Raw genomic sequence first — 24,582 nt, 5'->3', positions numbered from 1 at the left:
AAAAACCTAGTAAATCTGGGTATAAAATGGGTGGGAGGTTCGTTTGACAATTCATACGGGTCTGTGTTGCCTATAAACCTGCATGTCTAACGTATTGACATACCCAAGCTACGGAACAAGATGCGACTTCAAATGTTTGGCCATGACAAAGCACAATAACACGAATTTTCTACTTCACCGATCATGAATGGACATTCCTTTGTCCTCCAATCAGGCCATGTGGTCATGTTCGTGCATAAATTCCTGACATCACCAAACACTGTCCATATCTGCACTGCCTTGTGGGATACCCATACTGTATCCATGTTTTGAAATTGTTGTCCTACAAAATCTTCCAATTATTTCCAGGAAACAAGTTTGCGGCATTCATCAATAGTACCATGAAGGGCAACACACATTTTAACAAACAAATCAAAATTTGAATAATTAAAGGGGTTGAAATGAAATTGCTTAAAAATAAATAAATAAATAAAAAGATATTAAAATCCACCTTTGCGACAAGGAATGGAATTGGGGTTACGTGCATTGCGGCTCTTAAGATATTGCGTTTCTGACGGAATGTGGGAAAAAATGACTTCTTGTTATTTGGGTTGCCACCCCCTGCCCTTGGGCAATACCAGAGCAACCACAACCACTCAACAGAACGAAACTGCAATCTATGTAAAGGATAAAGCAATCATTTTTTGAGATACTCCCAGCATCTCATTGCAGAAGTTTGTGAATGATTCCCAAAAGTGATATCATGAATGCAGAAATAATTTTGGACTCGCACACCCTCACAGGAAGAATCTACGAAAGCCGGTTGAAAGCTGCAGAGACCGACAAGGTAAATCTCTGTTTCCCTCTTTAAAAAAAAATTAAAAAATAATGTACTATCAAATTGTGCTTTAATAAGTAATGGATACACACATTGGCTATGCTCAGGCTGATACAAACAGAGCCCCATGCTAACGACAGCATAGGTCATACTACAAAGTCATGGGCATGACAACATTTTTGCATTCTCGATCCCCATGGGCCAACTCAACCAGTGTGGGAGGGAAGGGGATGCAATGTATGACCTACCCTGCAGGGGTCTGTAATGGGCAGCAGCATCTGCTTTCAACAGCCTTCACAAAGACCAGCCCATTGGTCAGCATCCACGCACCGATAGCCGGCATACCACATCAGTTTAGTTTACATTTGAATCAAAATATATCAATATTGTTCATCCTCTTTCCCACCCCGGCCAGGAGTACGCAAGTCGCGACAGCTGCGTTACTGGAATCATGTCCAAACTGGTAGATAAGATCGAAAAATGAGTGCAGAGAAACAGCCCCCTTTCCGTTAGACTGGAGCAGGAAGTCAGATCCTTCGGCCACAAACTGCAGAGCACAAGGATGTGCCGGCCTGCCGGAGAATGCGCCGGTAAATAACAAACATGCTATTTTCAGCAATTCAGAACACGGAAATAACTGAGTTCGTAACCTGTGACCACCGCATGCAGTCTGTTTCCAGGGCGTGACTTGGGAAGAAGGACAACCCGGAGCGAACGGTGCTCAAGAGACCGGTCTTCATGACCACAAGTAGTCACCGCTCCAGTCACATCTCCTCAAATGTCCTGCAACGCTCAAATGCATTTAGCTACATCCTCCATTTCCCGACATATCAACTAACCACCAGTTGCTAAATCCATCTCATCGGTTCTTTTCTTTCCTTTGAAGGCAAAACTCAGAAAACGGCAAAATGGAAAAGGTGTTTCGAAAGAAGAGGTTTTGTAAAACATTGCATAATTATATTTACAATTTGCGTTTACCTCATGGCATTAAAAATGAGAAGCTGTACGGTGCATCTTCTGGACCTTCTGAACGTTAACCAGCATGATGTATTTGTCATTGTGATGCCACATTCACAACTTGGAATCGTGGACTAAACCCCAAAAATACATTTTCAAAGGCCATCAAGTGTTTAACAATCATTTTATTGTTAAACCTGTCCGAATGCAATCCCGGTTAACAGTGCACGGTGGAACGTTAAATATTGCGGATCGTGCTGGAAGATACAGAGAAGGCTCCGCTCCAAAGATTTCCACTTTAGGACTAATGCCACATGGGAATGAGGTGAAAGAAAAGCCGGCATGAAAGAAATGTCCAGGAGCAATCTCCCACTTTCTGAAAAATAAATCCTTTATGGAAAAAAAACAAAAAAAACACCTTTGTACAACTTTGCAAAACGTAGTGAGTGCCGGTACTTTGTGGCTTCGCAATGCCCTTGGAGAGCGACCGCACTGCCGTAACATTGGAGATAACGCGTGCACGCGACCGTACGCCAAAAATGTACGTGGAGCAGAATTGATGAGTTGGATTGGACAGTAGTTGTTCTCATCTCATCTAGTTTCCAGTCTGCTCTTCATGTATTCTGTCAGGATCTGTGAAACGAGCCGTTAGTAGGTAAAACAGGGCAGGGCCTGGCACCAGGGTGAGCATGGGCAAGTCCCCAGCAGGATGCTCGAGGCGCGTGATTGACAGGATTCCGTATGTGTGTATGGCCCAATGGCTCAACAACACGATGACATTGCGCTTGTTAGACAGCAGCGTACGCAGGTTCTGCACACAAGGGAATGGGTGGAAAGGAAGGATAAATAAGTGGTGTGTGTGTGTGTGTGTGTGTGTGTGTGTGTGTGTGTGTGTGTGTGTGTGTGAGGACAGCTGGAGGAGATGAGGGCAGCTGGAGGAGATGAGGGCAGCTGAAGGAGATGGGCGAGGTGTCGGAGGGGTTGTGGTGGTGGGAAGGGAAAGGGGGAGGAGGGGTGAAGGTACCAGGCAGACAGATTTGTCTCGGGACAATTTGACAACACACGCACACGCGATGAATGAAGATCCTCAAAACATTTTCGCTGAGAATTGAAAATTAAAATTTTTTAAAAAAAGAACTAGCTCACTTGCTTGGTGTTGCTCTCCGATGACTCACTTAGCGATGCTATGACCCCAGGTGTGGGGCAACTACATGTTACACAGCATGGGGGAGGGGGGCAAAATTGAGCAAAGAATGAAATCAGACAATTGAATGGGAAGAATGAAGAAACTCGAGTGCAAGGGAGGTAGGGATGAGGAGTCAGAAAATGGTAATGAGGATGAGAGGCAATGCGGAATATTATGAGGAAGGAAAATTGGGGGATGCAGGAGGGGATCGCTTGTTCTGTGCAGTCAATAGCAGCATCTATAACATATTTGCAATTCACGCAAAAGACGTTTTAAGATTTCCCAAAGCTGTTTTCTTTCATACAAGTGTAACTATCCCTGAGGTGAGCATGCTGCGATCCTGTGAGTCGCAGGTTATAACTAGAGATTGTGCTGCATCGTAGAATACACGCGCTGCAGGTTGCAGCAGTCGGCGGTCCCATGTCACGTTCGACTCAAGGGAGTTTGCCTCAAAGCTGATGACGTCATCATTGCTTCACCGTGCACTCTATCACCTTAAGCATCGCTTTTTTGCGTCCTCATAAATGCCTTTTGGAAATCCAGAATTTTAATGATCACTTACAGTTTGTAAAGTAAAAAGAAGAAGAAGATACTTACCACGATTTTCACAAGTGCAAAGTACACTGCACATGTAACGACTGAGAACACAAGCAGGATGTAAGGGAAGGAGTAATCTGTAAATAAATAAATCACATCGCAAGTATGCCATCTCGATCAAGCAGATCAATGCAAATAACATTTTTTTCCTCCATGTTTATCTTCAAGTACATGCGTCAGTGAGGCCTCACTCACACAGCAGGCCGCCGGCCACGGCATGGAGCACCGACAGGATGGGCAAGAAGTACATAGCTGCGTAGACACTGTTCAAGCGCTCAGCTTTGCGCAGACTGAACGACAGCCGTTTCACTAGGCAAGGCCGCAGCATCATCATCATGAGCAGGCAGAACGCGTAATAGATGAACACGATGGTGTATCTGAGGAAGCGCTGTATCAATAACAACGTGTGGGACAAATATATCGTTCGCTTCACAATGGCAGCAATCTCTCCATGACGTACATCCCGATTCCTATTGTGGCCAAAGGTGGGGTTTTTCTTCTTCCACAGAAGGCCTCTTGTTTAAACAAGCACATAGGTTCCATGGATTAATCGTAACAAATGTTCATTATACCAGGAATCCCACCTGCCAACGTTAGGGCAGTGGCAAAGCAGGTGGACACACAAGCGAGGGAATGAAGAGTGGGAATGAGGAGAGAGAATGAGGAGAGAGGGGAAAGGAAGAAACCTGCAAGAGGTTTCAATTTGGCAAGGTTAACGGGGGCAGAAAAAGATTGTGGGTCGAGGTGGGGATACGATTTAAGACGCCAATAATGTTTAGAGCTTTAGTTTTGACAGATTCCAGGGAAGACGGATGTGATGCTGGAGACCCAGCCCAGAAGGGAGAGCATTTCTCCATCGAGTTACAAAGGCCTTGCAAGTTGTACGCATGATTGGAAATAACCTACATTCTGGGAAAAATGTAATTGGAAATAATACAACAAAAGACAAGTGGAATCCCCGGGATGATGCTCATTTGAAGGTATTTTAGGATAAAAATCCCAGCATAGAATGTTTATGAAATAGGCCATTATGTGGTCAATACAAAATGTTGACATTCAAGAGTGGGAAGATCTTACAAACAATGAAGTCGCTAACACCAAACAAACAAGCGATTACAAATCTTCGCAATAATTAAAACTACGTCATGATGTGCAACAGACTGAGAAATACCTCTTTTGAAACACCGCAACACTTTTGTCATTGCTTACAGTTCCTTCATGGCCAAATGCCATCTTCTGTGCCCCGAATGGCTGTCTTCCAAAGCTCAGATACACATTCCGGAATAGTCTTGTTGAACTATTTTTGTTCATCGTTTGCTGTTAATTTGCCGATTTAAAGGTTTTGCAGTCTCAGGTCCCTTCGGAGTTTTTTCGTGCCGAGTACGTGTCCTTATGCAGACCGTATGCTCTTGTGAGCCTCATCCGAATCTGTTGCCGTATTTCCTTCCATTCCTCTTTCACTGTTCGTTCATTCCTCTGCTTTCTGCCCCACCGTCGTTACATTTCCTCCCCCCCCCCCCCCACCCCCTCTGTCAACACACTCTTCCACGAGCCTAAATTGTGCAAAGAAATTTAATGCAGAGAGAGGACGCTCATTTGAAAGCATGCATTCGTATCATCATTGATGCCTGGCATTGGACGAGGCTGAAACGTTTGTTTTGTATCCCACCGATAGGCCGGATCTGCATCCAGACCTTAATCAAAATATAATCGGCTTGTTCTTGTTACCTGGCCAACTCATCCACCAAGTTTTGTCATAATCCGCCTCACAGACACAGACGTGAAAACATAACCTCCATCCACCTTCATAACCTCCAGAGGTAATCAAATACAAATCTGCAATGTGACAGACGATCGAAGGGTAACGTAATAATAGCGGAGTGGTGGGTAAACAACTGGACACAAACAGGTGGATTCATTAATTGGTAAAGAGGAGAAGGGAGACAAATGGGTATGCTGAGGGTGAACGGTGTTAGAAAATATCACAGGTAGGGATGGAAGATGGCAGGAGAGGATTGTGTTCTGCCATCTTAAAGCTTTTAAGGGAAGAACGAAATTGTACAGACTCCGGGAGACTATTCCTCCAGCAGGAGAAAAGAGGAATAAAGTAGTAAGGCTGGATTTTAGAAGATTAACAAGGAGGATGTTACTCAAATAATGTTTGTGTACCGATGTGTTGGAGGAACAGAGGGAGCAAAACCAGAAAGGAGGTGGTAGAAAACATCAAGGCCACTGATCTTATTGTAATGAGAGACCAACAGACCCTGTGCTTCAGGTTCCTTTAAGAAGGCATTAATAGAGGTTAAAAAAGGCATGGGATGGCAGTGTGCTGTCGTCTTGAAGTCTTGGAGAAAAGAGTTGGACCGTACCGGAAGGAAGCCGATTCAACATGTATACAAACCATGTAACGAGATTCTATAAAATGCTTTGTTGCATAATCAGCCTGGTGTTGGGCTAGCGGCTAGGGTGCCGGCTGAGGATCCTAGGATCCTGGGTTCGAATCCCGGTCAATCGCTGAATTAACGTCAGGGGGGTTGACTCAGCCTGTCATCCTTCCGAGGTCGGCAAATTGAGTACCAGTTCACTGGTAATTCCCTGCTTGTCGTTAAAGGCGGCAAAAAGGGTTGGCGTCAGGAAGGGCATCCGGCCGTAAAACATTGCTTCAAAAAGGGGACCGAAAAACAACAACAACCACAGTTCCCGAAAAAGGCCAACCCCCGCTTGCGGGGAAAAATGGCCTCTAAAAGGTGGTTTTTTTGCATAATCAGCGAAGATGTGCGATATGTTATGACATTTCAGCAAAACAAATGCAACTTGGTGAATTTCACAGTATTTTTGAGTGTCATTCTTGTGTTCCTGATTGGGTGCGCCACAGCACAATAATCCATACGTGTAATCATCGGCAACAACTCTGGGAATCTTACCATTGCTGGAAGCAATGACGTATCTCTATTTGGAAAGAACGGCCAAGCTCAGTGTGAAATACAAATTTCTGACTAGTACATCAAAACAACTTTGGGACTTACAGTGGGTAGACGGCCTCATATGTACAATGAAGTGTAGTGATGTAGTCAGGACTTGGATTGTAGAGCATGGTGTACCAATCGGAGAGCAACTTTACCCGGCACGACCTCATGTGGAAGGAGCCCAGAGGGTCGCTGAGCAGGAGAGTGACAACTGCAGCGACAACGCACTCGAGCAAGGCGGAGGCATGCAGCAGAAGGGCACTGCACACGGAACCCGGAACACCCGGGACAGAGAAGTTTTAAAAGGGCAGCTTGCATCAAAACGGAAAACAAGTATTCGAGTAATTCAAGGATGCATGTGGAGTGCGCAACTCAAGCTACTATTGCAAAAGCCCAATGGATAACGGACAATGAGGGATGTTGTATCCAGAGCGGTTTTCACTCATTTCTGAATACACCGTCTGGGTCCGGCCGGGTATCGGGTTAGGTAGAATATCATGAGAGTTTTAAAAAAAGATGAAACTTCATTGGCAGCTTCTTTGATATGGGGAATCTGAAAAGACAGTTTAATTTGCTGAATTAAAAAGTTTCCTCTCAGAAGAGCACAACAAACAAGGGAAAGAACAAACAGGAAATGAGTAGTGAAAGAAACAGTAGCCTGGAAGTAAAAGGGTTGGATGAGGTAGGGATAATGGGGGTATGAAAGGTCACACGTATGGACGGGGGTGTACAAGAGATGATGATGAATGGCCAGCTTGAAGTTCTGGAGGAAAGTGGGTTTGAACAGCATCAGGAAGGGAGTTCCACAAACGGGATGCAAGAGAGTTAAAACAACAAACAACAGGCATTTTAAGGCCATTTTCTCTGCAAGAGCAGGGGTTAGCCTTGCGGTCCCCATGACAATCTTCTCCATTTTGCCCTATTTTCTGCATCTATCCTTGATAACCCCCTTGCCCGCATTTCTTCTTCGACCATCTTTAGCCAAGTCTTTCTCGGTCTTCCCCGTCCTCTACTTCCTTCTACATTCATTTCCATCACTCTTCTCAACCAGTCACTTTCATCCTTCCTCAACACATGACCAAACCATCTCAAACTGTTTCTCTTCACAGCATCTATCACAGGCTCTATTACCATCATCTTTCGCAATTCATCATTTGTCTTCCTCTCTCTCAACGATACTCCACACATCCACCGAACCATTCGCATTTCCACCCTTTCCAGCCTTCGTTGCTGCTCTACGTTCATTACCCATGTCTCGCTCCCATAAATTATAACACTTCTCACACATGCAGCATACACCTTTCCCTTCAGCTTCAACGACACTCCCCTCCTCGTCAGCACGCCACTCAGTTCCTGAAACTTCTTCCATGCACATCTCACTCTAGCAACCGTTGCCGAGTCTGATCCACCTTCTCCATTCAGCATGTCTCCGAGGTAGCAAAATGTTTTCACACCTGCCAGCTTCACGCCGTCTCCAAGATCCAACTCAACATTTCCTCCATCTGCAGCTCAGTCTGTGCACACCTTACACTTGAATGTAGCTGCCACACTGGTTAATGACCCTCTCAAACCACTACATTTTTGATGAACCCACTCAGCGCACATTGTACATTGAATGGAATTCACTTCGACACCCTTCCTGCACACAGCCACTTCCCAGTTCTTTCCACCTCACCACATACTTTACCACTTGCCATCACCTTCGTTTTTCCGATATTCACCTTCAGACCTTTTGTCTCCATACATTCCTTCCACTTGTTCATCTTCTCCTTCAGTCCATCTATACTTTCTGCAATCAACACCAGATCATCTGCATACAACAACTCCCACGGTAAACCCTCCTTTACTTTCTGAGCTAGCACCTCCATCACAGCTACAAATAGTAGTGGACTTAGTACCGACCCCTGATGCACTCCCACCTTCACCTCAAACTCACCACTGTTCCCGTCCTTCGTCCTTACAGCTGTGCGCGCTCTTTTGTACATTGCCATCACTACTCTGATCAACCATTCCTCCACTCCTAACTTCCTCAATGCCCATGTCACTACTTCACGTGGAACCCTATCGAATGCTTTCTCCAGATCAACAAACCCAAAAAACAACTTTTTCCTCTTCTCCATGTATCATGGGCCAATCCATGGGCCAATCACTCAAAATTGACTTTTCGGTACCAGTCGGGAGGACAAAGGCTCACTATATTTTTTGTAAAGAAGATGGGCTGGGGCATATATTTTGATATGATATCCATTCCAAATTGGTAGCTTTATAGTATTTTGGAGGGAAAATGTGTATTTTGGGGGCAAAATCCAGTTTTTCGAAAAAAATAAAAATAAATAATAATACTTGTGACAGGAAATTACTTTTGACAGTTGAAATTAATAACTATCAACAGTATTGATTTTTTCAGGTTGTTTACATTACGGTTTTTGTCTGGTTGCCATGGAAACGGCCGTTTTGGGGCAAAAAAGGTGTTTTTTACACTATTTTCTAAAAAAATTCATATCTCAGTAACAATTCAATATATTTGAATAGTTTCAGCTGAAATCATTTCCTTAGACCCCAAGGTAGTTTTTTAGTAACATATAAGCACAAGATCACATGTCAAAATAGGGAATTTTTGTGGAAGGAGAATATAAGAATATAGGAAGGAGAATTTGTGGAAGGAGAAAATTTTGGAAATTTTCCAAAAAATTCCCCAAAAAATGAAAAAATAAAAAATCAATACATTCATAGTTTTTACACACATTTGTCAGGTATGCATGGTTGGTAATGGGCATTTATCCATTTATATCTTTCCAGACAGGCACATTGAGAATGGAGGAAGATGGTCTAATTTAGTGCTGTTAGCTAGATTCAAAATCCCGTCTCGGAACCGTCTCGATAAATTTTCAATTTTCATAACGGGATCTCGGTTCGGCTCGGTTCCTGACAAAGTAATACATATAAAAAAAAAAAAAAAAAAAAAAAAAAAAAAAAATAACGCTTCAGAAATAAAGGAATTTCATTACAATATATAAACAACAATGAAAAAAATTCATTTCTGATGTCGAGTACTTAAATTGCGACTTAGCTTCCATTTACCGGGATGAAATAAAATACACCGCCTACATGAAGATGATCGGCCACCGCTAACGCTAAGCGTTCAATATAGCGTGCTCACCGACCTGACGCACGTCCCACTACCCAACTTATCAGGCCTAAAGTGGAGATAAGATAACCAAAATACTTTCACATTCAAACCGTCAAGCCTAACCCCCCCCCCCCCTACCCCCCCCCCCCCCACCCCCCCCGAGGCCCGAGTCCTTATCTTCACAATTGTTATCGCCATGCTGTCTTATCATATTCGTTATCTTAAACGCCAAGATAGAAACAAATTAACTAAAAAAGCCATTGAAAAGTTTGAATGTGAACTCATTCTGGAATCTTGAAGTTAATTCGTACAAAACGAACATTAAACTCATTTTTTCAGTCTAACACGATGGATAACGACAACATAAAGCAGAGCGAAAAGCGATGTCAGGAAATAGTGTACTTTATATATTACGTTTTAGCGGTTGCCGAAGACGATAAGAAGAGGCTATTTCGTTAGGTACAAAAGGTTGTTTATTGTACAGGTATCTCCAGCAACTGCTAGCGAACGGAAGTCGTAACGGCTTATAGAAAACCAAGAACCCTCTTCGGAGGGCGTGGCTCCAACAGCCGCGCGTGCGTCATGACGACACAACCAAACGTCCGTGTGCGTGGGTTCGACCAAACATTCGTAATGGTAACCGTCACATGTGGATAAGTTAACCGTGACAAGTGAATAAGTTAACCGCGACATGTGAATAAGTTAACCACTACAACGTGTACAATCCGAAATGCATTATAGGCTTATAAATATGACTTAAGAAGTGCATTGTTTGTTGACAAGGGGAAAATCCTGGAACAGTGAGTTCACTTTATCTATCATCGTTTGTGTCAGTTCAGCTGCACTTGCGAAAAATGATGCTTGTGCAGAAGCAGAGTAATGAAAGCAAGGCTCAATAAATGCCTCTATTATGGAAAATATCTGCAAGAAGTTGGAATTTTAACCGGGATTTTTTTACCGAGAAATTGCGTCAGTCAATTTATCTCGGGACCGTCCCGAGACCGTCTCGAAAGCCGAAACCGCCGGGATTTCGTCCCGGTCTCGGATCGGTTGACAGCCCTAGTCTAATTCCACCAAAGCGGTTGTGTACAGACTGCTTGATCCACTGTACAGATGACGATTCTAAACTGGTGTCACCAAAGGACTTGCAGTCATGGCAGACATTGTTAAGGGCAGCAGAAATCAGAAACCATCAGCCTATTCTGACTATCGCAGTGGACCTGGCTGAGGGACATATCCCACCTGTGCAATATCATCGTAAATGCCGCAGAGTTTTCACATTAAAAAGGAACCTTGATCGATTATGTACCACGGAACCCGGGGAAAATGTAGACATGGCTGAACATTCCCAACAAGTGGTACTGAGGCAGGAGTCAAGCTCTTCTCGAGTTTATGAAGCAAAGTGCATATTTTGTCAAAACAGTAACAAATACCTGAAGGGGCAGCATTCTAAGGAAAGACTTGTACAATGTACTCAGCTACAGGCTGACTCAACAATCAGACAGGTTGCCATACGAAAGATGGACCAAAGAATTCTTGCTGTTCTTAGCAGGGATCTTGTAGCTGCAGAGGGCCATTACCATAGGTCATGCTATCGTCATTATACAAGAGAAGAGAAGGTACCTGCCAGCTGCAGTGAAAATGGCGACATTGCCCATATGGAAACTGACGAATCTGTCTACCAGGCTGCTGAGAAACTCTCATACAATGAGTTATTCAAATTCATTCGAAATGAAATCATTCAAAAGCCCAAAGTGATATATCTGACTGATATGACACTGCGACTACAATTATCAATGAAAATGTCCGGCATTGTGGAGGTAAAGGACTCCACCAAAAAGCATATCCGCCGCAGATTGGAGAGCGAGTTTGGTGGATTGCTTCATTTTGTTCAAAATGACAGTGGCAAATTGTTAGTATATCCTGATACCTTGCCAGATGATATTTGCCTTGCCAGGATGAACTTGCCAGAGATAACATGGAACTGAAGATGACAATAAATGCATTACAAGCATCAGAAAGTGACCCTATGTCAGTAGTAACCAAAGCTGCCTTACAAATGCGTACTGTTATTCGAAACCAGAGATTAATGGAAGATTGGCCACCACAACCATCAGAACTCACTGGTGAATCCGCACACATACCTAATGCAGTTACACATTTTCTGCAAATGATCATAACAGGTCAGCAAGGTAGAACAAACTCTAGTGTTCGTGTCGAAAGGCAGGTTTGCTCAATAGGCCAAGATTTAATATATGCGGTTACTGATGGTAGGCGTCGTCCACCAAAACATATCTTGTTGGCTCTTGTGGTCAAGTGTATCACAGGAAATGTTGAGCTCATTAAAATTCTTCACAGACTTGGACATTGTATCTCATACTCAATGATGGAGCAAATAGAGACAGCATTGTGTATGCAGAAGTTTGGCTCCATATCTGAGGTCAGTCTGCCAGCCAGCGTTCTGGTTTTGCAGGCCACTACCCTTGTGTGGGACAATATTGATAAACTTGAAGAAACACTGAGTGGTGGCGGAACTGCACACCGTGTGAACGGCATTGCAATCCAGGACAAGTTTATTGGACCCATACAAGAACAGCCGAAAACACCTGTTACAAAAAGCAAAAAGAGATCCATCGACATTGAAGAGGCCCCTCTTCCTCAGTACAATTCTGGGGAACGGGTTGGTCCAGCACCAATTATTTCGATTGAACCAAATGCTACAGATGCAGTTACAGAAGTGCAGTTAAAGAATCGGTTATGGATGATATTTCGCCAACAAGATGGTACTGTGCCGAGCTGGACAGGATTCAACATTCTGGCTCGTAACAATGTCAATGTTATGCCTAACACCATAAGTTATCTACCAACTATAAATGCACCAGCAACAGAGATGTCAACTGTTTTTGAAATTCTGATTCAGTCTGAGATGATCAGATGTGAATTGCAGCTGCCTAGCATGGTATTAGTGTTTGATCAAGCATTGTATGCAAAGAGTGCTGAGATTGTTTGGAAGCAACCTGAAAAATTTAGCGGTCTTGTTCTCAGGATGGGCGATTTCCATACAATAATGAACTTCCAATCCACCATAGGCAAGCGTTTTCAAGATGCAGGTCTGCGAGAACTTGCTGTAGAATCTGGGATAATCGCTCTGGGCTCTGTGCAAGCAGTGATGGACGGACATCAATACAATAGAGTGGTCAGACTTCACAAGCTAGTCTATGAAACCATTCTAAGATTGGCATGGAAGCAATTCATCCCATGGTTGCAAACCAATCACATGGCAGATGTTGTCATCTTAGATGATGCCATTCAATGCATTGAACTGACATGTGATGACATCAATCAAGACTCTGTGAATGCAGTCCTTGACAAACCTAGTGTCAAACGTATTCTCCATCTCTTTGACATATTCCTGCAAAATTTGCGAGATGGCAGTAGAGGTGAATTAGCCAGCTTCTGGATGTCATATGTTGATATGGTCGACATCATGCTAGGTCTGATACAGGCATCAAGAGAGGGAGATTGGCTACTGCATCTGAGCTACATCAGGCAATTGATCCCTTGGGCATTTGCATATGACAAAATAAACTATTCTCGTTATCTACCGATATATTTTGCTCAGATGTCACAACTTCCATCAAGTCACCCAGAGATACATGACCATTTCATAAGTGGAGGGTTCTCAGTCCAACGAGGAGGCCAGAATCCTTTCGGTAGAATCCCAGCTGATCAAACGATAGAGGAGACAGTTAACAGGGACACCAAAACACCTGGGGGCACCAAAGGGTTCAGTCTAAAATCAAAATCACTTCACCGATACTACATGACATCAGAATACCGTAGTGTTGCTCTGCGGCATATGCGTGAGATGGTACATCATCCAACTCCTCAGTTTTCTCACTCTGATCTTCAGACTCCATGGATAAAGAAGGATCATATCGATACCAAGGCAGTTGCAGATATCCTTGAGCATGAATGGATGAATCCTATGAGTGGTGATCAGTCAGAACTTGTAAGCATTTCTACTGGACGGCTTGCCACCACAGACATCGCTGATGACTTTAAAAAGGCATATGCTGTTGGTGTTGAAGCATACAACAACTTCAAGAAGAATCGTCTGGAGGCTGATCCCCCCACTCAGACCTTCCACAGCAAACTTGTCAAACAGAAACTGAAAACATTCTCAGATATGACCAAGAAGAAATGTGTGACACAATCAAATGGGAAGGAAATAATCCTACGAGCTGACAAGCAATTGTTTGCACACATGATTCTTGCAGCTCAGAGCCGAGAGTTAAATCTTCAGCAAGTACTCGCGCACCCACTTGGCCCCGTTCCATGGTCCCTGGCGACACCGGATGGTTCATTGAGAAAAACCAACAAATCAGCTCTTGCCAAAGCATTGGTAAAGGATATCGATGCTGCTGAAACCATCCCACAGCCATCCGCTACTATCATTGATGGAATGAGTTTGGTTCAGCGATTGAAAGGGGACAATCAAACATTTGCAGAGCTTGCAGAAAGTTGTCTCACATTAGCACTTCATGAGGGCACCAACAGCCAGAGGATTGATATCGTGTTTGATGTCTACCGTGATGAGTCGATAAAGAATGCTGAAAGATCTAGCCGTGGGGCGGAAGAGGGCCTGCAGTTCAAGAATATAACCAGAGGACACAAGATTAAACAGTGGAGAAAATTCTTGCAGACCCTCAGAACAAATCTTGCCTGAACAAGTTCATTATTGAAGAATGGAGGAGACCAGAGCACAGGGGCAGATTGGGCACCAAGGTTCTGTATGTAACATGTGAGGAACATTGCTATAAGCTGACAATAAACAAATGGGAAGAAGACAATACGATGTTGTGTACACAAGAGGAAGCAGACACGTGAGTCCTCCTGCATGCCGCAAATGCAGCAATGAATGGATATAAAGCCGTCATCATAACTGCTGAAGACACGGACATTCTTGTGATCAACATTGCCTTCTTCTACAGTATTCGTTGCCCAATATTGTATCAGAGAATTAGCACAAAAACCCGTCGAACATACATTGACATAGGCAAAGTTGCAAGCAGCCTTGGTGAGGAGTTGTGCACAGCTCCAATAGGTTTGCATGCCTTTACAGGCTGCGATTCAGTCAGTGCTTTTGCTGGCAGAGGAAAACTTCGTGGATTAAAACTAACTAAGTCAGTGGTAGCCTACCGAGAGTGCTTCAATGAGTTAGGTCAGTCTTGGCAGGTATCCGAGGGACTTATGCAGAAACTTGAAGCCTTCACATGCAATCTGTATGTATCAACTGGATTGACAGACGTGAATGAGTGTCGTTATCAGCTCTTCTGTGCAAAGAGGGGCAACAGGGAATCCGAACAGTTACCTCCATGCAAGGATTGCCTATTCCAGCATGCTCAACGGGCAAACTACCAAGCTGGCATATGGCGTTGCTCGCTCCAGTGTATACCCGAAGTTCCTCGACCTAGCGATTGCGGCTGGACCATAGGTGACAATGGGGGCCGAGAGATTCTATGGATGACTGGTCTGCCAGCACCATCAGCAGTCTTGGAACTGATGAACTGTAATTGTGTTCGTTAATGTGATGCATCGAATTGCCCATGCATTACGAATGGCTTGAAATGTACCCAAATGTGCAAAAACCAAAAATGTGACAACCAGTTCGAGGAAACTGTGGACGACACGCAAACAGATGTATATAGTGAGGATAGTGATGATGACAGTGCTTCTTAAATGTAAACCACAGTCAAACTGTGACCATGTGAATTTTGGCAATTTAACACACTTGAACTAACTATTAACATGTATCAGTCAAGTTGATGTTTTTTCTTAGCAAAATGAGACATTTTAGCACATTTGCAATTGAGAAGTGATGAATGTTGTCAACATATATTACATTAAGATTTCACCCATTCTGTTACTGGCAACCAGTCTCTTAAAGTGGTATATGTAACTCTGGGGACTTTCAAATGATGCAACAATGGCTAGTTAGACCATTGGTTCCAGATCAATTGTATTCAAGCATGTAAAATAGCTGGGAAATAAGCAGACTGCAATAACGGTGATAACTTATCCTTAACTGATGTATTGCAAGAAATGTCACATTATGCAAAACAAATATTTCCATAGCAACAAGGACATGATTTGGATGTCTAGAATGCATATTTTCTTTGTTTTGTGATGATATACATGTATTGATCAATGTATGTAAAAACTAGAACGGGCACTCGGTAGAGCGCATACCTTCGCCGCAGCTACTGTTCTGTACTTGGCATGGGAGTGTAGGGAACAGAACAGTGAACAGTTTGGTGCTGATTTCATGCAAATCGGATAAGAATTGACCGAGTTATGACAAATAAAAATACGATTTTGACCTTTTCGTGACCTTGACCTTTGACCCGATTGCTCCCAAAATCTAATCAAATGTGTCCCGTATAATAACCAATCATCCCACCAAATTTCATGCAATTCGGTTGAATACTTTTTGAGTTATGCGAATAACATACACACACACACACACACAGACATACAAATAAATACACAGCGATCAAAACATAACCTTCCGCTTTTGCGAAGGTAACTATGAATGTATTGATTTTTCATTTTTTCATTATTTTTGGGATTTTTTTGAAAATTCCCCAGAAAATGATATTCTCCTACCACAAAAATTCCCTATTTTGACATGTGATCTTGTGCTTATATGTCACTAAAAAACTTACCTTGGGGTCTAAGGAATTAATTTCAGCTGAAACTATTCAAATATATAGAATTGTTACGGAGATATGAATTTTTTAGAAAATAGTGTAAAAAACACCTTTTTTGCCCCAAAACGGCCGTTTCAATGGCAGCCAGAGAAAAACCGTAATGTAAACATCCTGAAAAAATCAACACTGTTGATAGTTATTAATTTCAACTTTCAAAAGTAATTTCCTGTCAAGTTTTTTTTTCAATTTTTTTTCTCAAAAAACTGGATTTTGCCCCCAAAATACACATTTTCCCTCCAAAATACTATGAAGCTACCAATTTGGAATGGATATCATATCAAAATATATGCCCCAGCCAATGTTCTTTCCAAAAAATATAGTGAGCCTTTGTGCCCCCACGTGGTACCGACATCTGCCCTGACCCATGGACTAATGTTTCTCCTTCTCCTTTCGTCAATCTTCACTTTCTTCCTTATCCTCCTCTCCAACACCCTTTCCAATACCTTCATTCCATGCTCCAATAACTTTATCGCTCGATACGAGCCACAGTCCAGAGGGTCACCTTTCCCATTGTATAGAGGGACGAGGGTACTCAGTTCCCAACCCACTGGAATGCGGCCTTCTTTCACCACGAGATCGCAGATCTCTGTCATTCTCTTCACACCCCAATTTCCCGCTGCATTCAACATATCTCCCACAACTACCGTCATCCCGCTTTTCTACTCTTCATTGCTTTTATCGCTTCCTCAACTTCCTTCTTGGTTATCTTCTCTGCCGGTCCTAAAACTGGATTACTCTCTATGTTGCCATCCCATTCATTCTCTGCATTCAACAGCATTTCCATATATCTCTTCCATCTTCCTTTAATTCCATCTGGGTTCACAACGATTTGTCCCACTTCATCTTTCAAGCAACTCACCCCCATCACATCACACCTCTCTTTCACTATCTGCTTTGCAATCCTGAATACCGCTCTCTGACCCTCTTCCAAATCGAAGCGTTCTCTGAACATTTTCCTACATGCTTCCTGCGCCTTTGCTACCTCTTTCTTTGCAGCCTTCTTGGCTGCCTTATAACTTTCATGCTCTGCCTTTTCTGCCCCCATACCCTTCGCCTTCTGCCACTCATTGAACTTCATCCTCTTCTCGTCAATCTTCTTTCCAACTTCATCATCCCACCACCATGTTTCCGAGTGCCTCGGTGGTCCTTTTGTCCATCCACATACCTCACCAACAGCTCCCAACAGACTATCTTTCATTGACATCCAACCACTTTCAAGCTCAACCACATCATCCTCTACCATACTCAGCCTCTCTTTTAATGCCTCCCTCACCGTCACCTCTTTCAACCTCCACACCTTCATTCTCGGTTGGTACTTCAGCCGCCGAGCTCTCCTCGCACCTTTCACCCTTATGTCGCAGACAACCAAGTGGTGCTGTGAAACAGCCTCCTCCCCCGGCATCACCTTTGTGTCCCGGAGGTGCCCCCTATCTCGCCTACGCACCAGCAGGTAGTCAATGGTTGTCGTCGACCCACCTGACGTGTATGTAACAAGCTTATTATCCTCTTTCTGGAACTGAGTATTACAAATCAACAAATCAGCTCCATCAGCAAACTCCAAAATCCTTTCACCTTCTCCATTTCTCACACCATATCCGTAACCCCCATGAACTCCCTCAAAACCGTCCATACTCCTTCCCACATGTTCATTTAGGTGTCCTCCTACCACAACAACTTCCTCATCTTTCACGTTTTCCATCAGCTTCTCTATTGCACACCACAACTTGTCCTTCTCTTCATCGCTCCGACCAACCTGCGGAGCATATCCCGAGATGACGTCCACCAAGAGCTTTCCAATCATCATTTTCACCATCATCAACCTTTCACTCACTCTAGTCACACTCACCACACTGTCTACAAACTCCTCAGAAAATAGGACACCAACACCATTCACGCCTTCTGGGCACCCTTGCCACACAAACTTGTATTTCTGTCCCTGCCTACCCTTCACCATTCTCACACCACCACTTTCCTACCATCTCGTCTCCTGCACACAACATATGTCCACTCTTCTTCTGACCAATCCTTCCACCACTTCTCCTGATCTCCCTGTCATTGTCCCTACATTCCATGTCCCAAACCTCAGAAACCGATCTCCACGTCGGGCATCAGACGTTTCGTCGTCATAAATGGAATGTTTTCCACCCTTGCTTCGATCGGGTTCCCCACCTTGAGTTTTGACGAGAGGGAGTGGGGTCCCCCACGGGGTACTTCGGGCTGTAGCCTGCCCATATGTAGTTGTAATTGTCATGGTTCTCTTTTTGAGGCAATGTTTTTATGGCCGGATGCCCTTCCTGACGCCAACCCTATTAGTCGCCTCTTACGACATGAGGGATACGGTGTACCTATTCTAAACCGGGGTACACGCAAGAGAGTTAAGGTGGGTGGTAATCCCACAGGTGAAACTGCAGAACTTTTGAAAAACGTGGGTCCCGGAGCATGCCGCTCCTGAAATTTTTGAAAATTTTATATCAAAATATGCATTTTGGGAATGATCCTGTCCAGATAGTAACAAAATAAAAATGCAAAAAAAAAGTGAGATATTTAGGGAATTTCCTCCTCCCTCTCCCCTTCTTCCCCCCACCCCTCTTCTCTCCTACCTGAGGAGCCCCATGATCCAAAATTGAAGCCCGAGCGATTGCGCGGGCTACTGTCTTATTATATTCATCCATGTGTCAAGTTTCAGAAACACCAGTCGGGTGATAAGGGAGGAACAGCAAAACGTAAACAGACAACCAGACGGACATCCGGACATCACGACCCATTATAAAAGTTCATCTCCTCGAGCTTTGAGATGGAGATGACCTAAGAATACCTCATAAAAAACGACCATGGGTCAAATTCACATAAATGTGGTCATGACATGCTAGCATTGCACCCCATTTGCCAAATGGGTGAAGAAATGAACCAGCACCTCAGAATAGTACCTCAATTCCCTATAATTGCGGCATTTTTCTGCCGACGAAAATATGGAAACCTCCATGTGGGTCATAACAAACAAACAAAAAGGATTTCTATACTATACAGGAGTTTCACCCATGTAAGCCTGTATTTTTGGAGTTAAACGAGGAGCGGGTTATGGAACAATACATGCATCCTGGAGGAATTGGCGAAGGTTGGAAGGATGCGAGAATAGATGGAGCTAGAATGGAGAAGCAGTTAAAACAAAAATAAAAAGACATAAAATGTCATAGCCCCCCATGGTTTTAGTAATTTCCCTGTGTGGAGTTAAAGGCCATCAGTCAGCCATCTTTAGTCAGATTACAAAACAAAATCTTCTGCATATGTATACTCTCGTGTATAGTCTTTGTGCCAAGTTTGAACAAAATTGGTACATGCATGTCGAGAAATGGTTGGGGACATGCTTAAGTAACAAAATAACCACCAGTCGGCCATCTTGGATCTGATCTCATAAAGAAATGACATGCATATGTAACTCATCATTAACTTTCTGGGTACCAAGTTTGAACTAGATCGATAAATGCATGTCTGAGAAGTGGTTGAAGAAGTGTTCAACATCGGGTTGTTTTTTTTACAACTAAAATGGCCGCCAGTCAGCCATCTATGATCAGATCGCAAAATAAAGCGAGGTGCAAGTGTATGCAATCATCTACTGTACGTTGGCCAAGTTTGAATAAAATCAGAGCATGCATGTTCAAGAAATGGTTGGGTACACGTTTAAGTAACAAAATGGCCACAAGTCAGCCATCTTGGATCTGATCTCGAAAAAAAATGATGTGCATATGTGAACCATCATTCATTATACGCGTGCCAAGTTTTATAAACATCTGTAATTACATGTCTGAGAAATGGTTGAGGACATGTTCAACGTCAGGTTGTTGTTGTTGTTTTTTAAAACTAAAATGGCCGCCAGTCGGCGATGTTTAATCACATCGCGAAACAAAATGCTGTGCATATATATGTATATCATCATGTGTTGTTTTTTTTGCCAAGTATGAACAAAATCGGTCCATCCATCTCCGAAATATGGTTGCGGATGCACGGACAGACGAGACCCAATCCATAAGTCCTTGTTTTGAACCAATTCCAATGGGGGAGAATAAAACAAGAAGCCGATACTCTACAGCCCCCGCCTTTTGGGTGGTATGAGGAATAGATGTACGTATTATGAAAGCTGAATCTTGAACGGTTTTTTAAATATCGCGTACAAAAAGCACATGGACAGATGATCAGTCGGTCGGTCGGATGGAGCCTATTTTAAGGTCCCCCATCTCCGACCTTCACGGAGGGGCCGGGGACAATAAATAAACAGAGGCCTCATCGTGTGTCAGCATCATCGGAGATTCCAATAGTGTCGAGAGCTTTAGATTCTATGGGATCAAGGAAATATGATCGCAGACAGGTTGGTGATCTCTGTCTTCTGGCACTTCCTTTCTGGTCTTGCACCCCTTGCTCTTTCCTGCTTTATTCCCCCCCCCCCAAGGTTTCTTCAGGGTGCACATGGTCCACCATCAACCCCCTCCTGGGGAAACCTAAACCCAAAATCATCGCTCACCTCCACTCATTTCTTCTTCTTTTTTTCCCCGCCTGTGGAACCAACTTACACATCCTCTTCCATCTCATTCTTCCCTCCAGGTCTTCAAGATAACTAACTGTTCACCACCATCGCAGATCATCCCCAATCCAAAACCATGATATTTTGTATCCTCATTAACCTCTCCCCACCCATACCTCCAGCCCACCTCCTTCCAAATTTACAGTTTTCAATTCTTTGAGAGTTTGCTTCTTTATCCATCTTGTCCACCCCATTCCTCCTCCCCTACCCTCAAAGTCTTGTTCAAATCTTGTCTTGTCAGTCACACAGACACTCTCACCTCATGGAACAAATACCGAATGACTTCCTAGCTGTGAACAACATCACATAAATTGCCATCAGTGCAGATTCAATCACTCAAAGAAAACAATTATTCCTTCTCTTTTGCACCACATTTGAGGACCGATTCCCACTCTTCATCTCCATCAATTTTTACCTCCACCACCAAAGGTGGATGGAGGTTATGTTTTCACCCCTGTCTGTCTGTGAACAAGATATCTCAAAATGTTGTGGACGGATTTGGACTAAATTTGGTGGAGAGGTAGTGTGTGTAACAAGGACGAAACGATTGGATTTTGGTGAAGATCCGGATCTGGATCTGGATCCGGCTGGTATAATTATTTTAAGTGATTCTTCACTATTGAGTGATAGGACTAAAACCGTAACATAGCACGATATCTCAAAAAGTTATGGACGGATTTGGACGAAACGTGGTGGACAGGTTGGGTTTGTGAAAATACCAAATCGATTCGATTTTGGTGAAGATTTGAATATGGATTCGGATACGATAATTATTGAAGTGATTCTTCACCATTGAGAGATCGGGTGAAAAGCGATATACAACATGATATTTAAAAAAGTTACGGACGAGTTACAACTAAACGTGGTGGATGAGTTTGTTAGGTGACAAGAACAAGCCGATTAGATTTTGGTTCAGGTCCGAATCCACATCCGGCCTATCAGTGGGATACAAAACAAGCTGGTCAGCCTGGCGGAGGTATGCACTCTCCCAAGTGTCGTTCTTGTTCACCAGGTTATGAATGATCAAAAAAAAAATTAATCCACGATTACAAGCATTCAACAAAAATGTGGACGAACCAATCACCAGCCTCTTCAGGGCATTTTCTAAATTACAACGGAGTTCTCCTGTTTATCCGATTCACAGGATATTAGCTATAATGACTATGCACATAATCCACTCGTGTGTTGAGTCCTCCTGAACAAGGAAGGTTACATGACCAGTTTTGGTTCAACAAGCCGTTGAAGGACAATAAAAAGCTATTTTAAATGTTTACCTCTTCCGTCGAGAGTACCATTCGATGAAGAACCAGTGGAGGATTAGAGGAAGCATTGCCATGAAGCCGAGGTAGAGCCAGTCGTACAGCTCAGGTGTATCGTCACAGCGCTCGCAAAGCCATGAAGTGTCATTACGATGGTCACCCCTGGGGCAGGCCTGGTACACATTTCCACCATCACTAGCAATTACATTCAGTATTCAAATGAGCATTGGGTACGATTTATTAGTCTTGCCCCAAAAGGGTTTGCAAGACTATTGTCCATGTCCAAGACATTGTCCAAGAGATCTGTGTGTGTCCCCATCTAAATATTTTTGTTTTAAAAATGTTTTTATCTGCCACCTCTTGTCTGATCATTTCGAAACTTTAAACATAGGAGGGACTCTCCATAGAGAACATTTTATTGATAACTCCGACGTCACAAGTCACATAGTATGGCAGCGCCATTGGATTAAAGGAAAAAACGTGGTCATCATTTTTCTCTGAAACCACTCAACAAAAATAAATTGAAACTTGGCATATGTCATCAACTCACCATTGAGTATATCGAGTGATAACAATGATGTCATTGGTGAAGTGGTGTTACAACCATAAATTGGTTGAATCGAAGCCCTTATCTGAAAAATCTGAAACTTCATATATCTGAACTACAACCCAATGAGTGAAGAATTAAATTTAGTATGTCATCGGCCATGTGGTCTGGCGACCATATTGGATTGAACATTAAAAAAAAATTTTTTATTAATCTTCTTCTCTAGAACTGCTTAACAGATCAATGTGAAACTTCATAAATATAATCGACTAGTCATGGGGAATATAGTAGGAAAAATAAATCATATTCACCTTCATTGATGCAATTTAGCATTAATGTGCACAAAAGTGGTCGTTAAATATCCTAAATAATCAATCAATAATATCAATCAAGCTATGGATAATGGCAATGTATGTGACATAATAGGGTGCATGGATGAAACGGGTATGTGGCCCATAATAGCAGCGTGTTCAAGTTAACGATGGTACTTTTGGTCAGAATGAGCGTGCAAGGTGAGATAATGTGCCCTACTGAGTGCCATTCCAGTTACCTCTACCGCTGAAAGTGGACGGAAGTTATGTTTTCAGTATTTTTTTGTAGTTGTTGTTGAAGGCTCTAGTCACAGACTACATAGTCCTCATCAAGGCCAGGCCATAAATAGAAGAGCTGCATTGATAGAAAAGTGAAGAAAGAGCGAAAAGTGTAAGTTTTTGAGGAAGTAAAAAAAATGATCTGCTTGTTGAAAAGGGGAAGATCGTGAGTGTTTGGAAAAACATGGGAAGGTAAAGAGTTCCAGAGTTTGACAGTGGAGAGGAAGAAACAAACATCATAACAGCCCACCCTCGAGTTGCCAATGACCACACAATAATCATGCGATGTTGTGACTTGTCGAGTATTCCGTGGTCTTGCTAATGGCGGAGGTATACAAGCAGCAAGTTCTTGGGAGCAGAAACCAAAGTAATATCTGTAGAAAAGAGAAAGACCCAAATTTGTGGTGTAATTCGAGCGGGTCGAGTTTTGAGGTCAGATTAGGAGAGTTGACAAGTCGGATCACTTTGGATTCAATTCTATCCAGTAAGTATGTGGAGCTAGAACTGCCCCAGATGTGAGAGCAGTATTCTATACAAGGACGAATTAATCCTTTATATAGTTGAATCAACTGTTGATAGAAGAAGATTCTTTGGCATCTGAACAGGACTCCTAGTTTATTCGAGACAGACTTAGCTATTTGTGTAATGTGTGGATTCCAGGATAAATTTGATGTTACGGTAATACCTAGTAGGTTTATTGTAACTCATGGTGTCATTGTGGAGCTTTCAAAGGAGATTGGAGAGTTGAGAGGAGTTTTAGAGAAGAGAGATGGGAAGAAATTGAGTTTTAGAAGCATTAAACGTAACCCGATTACATTTGCCCCACTGAGAAATCTTGTCCAAATCCGAATTACAGAGGTGGCTGTGATCAAACGAGATGTAGATGTCGACGTAAAGAAAACCTGCATTTAGCATGAACTTCACTTATAACCTGTATTGATGGTTTTCATGGAACAATTCAATCCCAAATAATCATCCCACATGACATTTCATGGATTATACTCACACCACATTCACTGTAGGTGACGCTATCATTCTTGATGGGGATGAGAATCCGCCCACAGTACCGGCCAGGGCATTTAGCAGGGAAGTTGACAGCTGGAAGGGAACAGGAAAGTCAGCGAATAGACACGGAGTGGAGGCAAGTCCTACAGATCATCCAGGCTGCCTTAAAATCTCCAATT

General features: G+C 43.1%; 1 protein-coding gene across 2 annotated transcripts in view; it reads right to left on the bottom strand.

Moving 5' to 3' along the window:
• Positions 1–1,941: 1,941 nt before the first annotated feature.
• The window catches only part of JKAMP (JNK1/MAPK8 associated membrane protein), a 28,811-nt gene continuing 6,170 nt past the window's right edge, over positions 1,942–24,582 (bottom strand). The window contains exons 2-8 of one of the 2 annotated variants that reach the window (XM_068129293.2): positions 24,405–24,496; positions 22,277–22,434; positions 6,584–6,784; positions 3,753–3,934; positions 3,558–3,634; positions 2,921–2,981; positions 1,942–2,585 (exon numbers count right to left, since the gene is read on the bottom strand). In XM_068129293.2, the coding sequence (XP_067985394.2) occupies positions 2,946–2,981; positions 3,558–3,634; positions 3,753–3,934; positions 6,584–6,784; positions 22,277–22,434; positions 24,405–24,496 (746 nt within the window). In that variant the 3' untranslated portion in view covers positions 1,942–2,585; positions 2,921–2,945. The remainder of the gene's footprint in view (positions 2,586–2,920; positions 2,982–3,557; positions 3,635–3,752; positions 3,935–6,583; positions 6,785–22,276; positions 22,435–24,404; positions 24,497–24,582) is intronic. The other variant, XM_068129292.2, reaches the window with a different exon arrangement.

This window comes from Myxine glutinosa, chromosome 9, assembly GCF_964187855.1.
Source record: "Myxine glutinosa chromosome 9, kmMyxGlut1.1, whole genome shotgun sequence".
Taxonomy (NCBI): domain Eukaryota; kingdom Metazoa; phylum Chordata; class Myxini; order Myxiniformes; family Myxinidae; genus Myxine; species Myxine glutinosa.
Note: the sequence above shows the minus strand (reverse complement) of the source record. Positions and strands in the feature narration are given on the sequence as shown.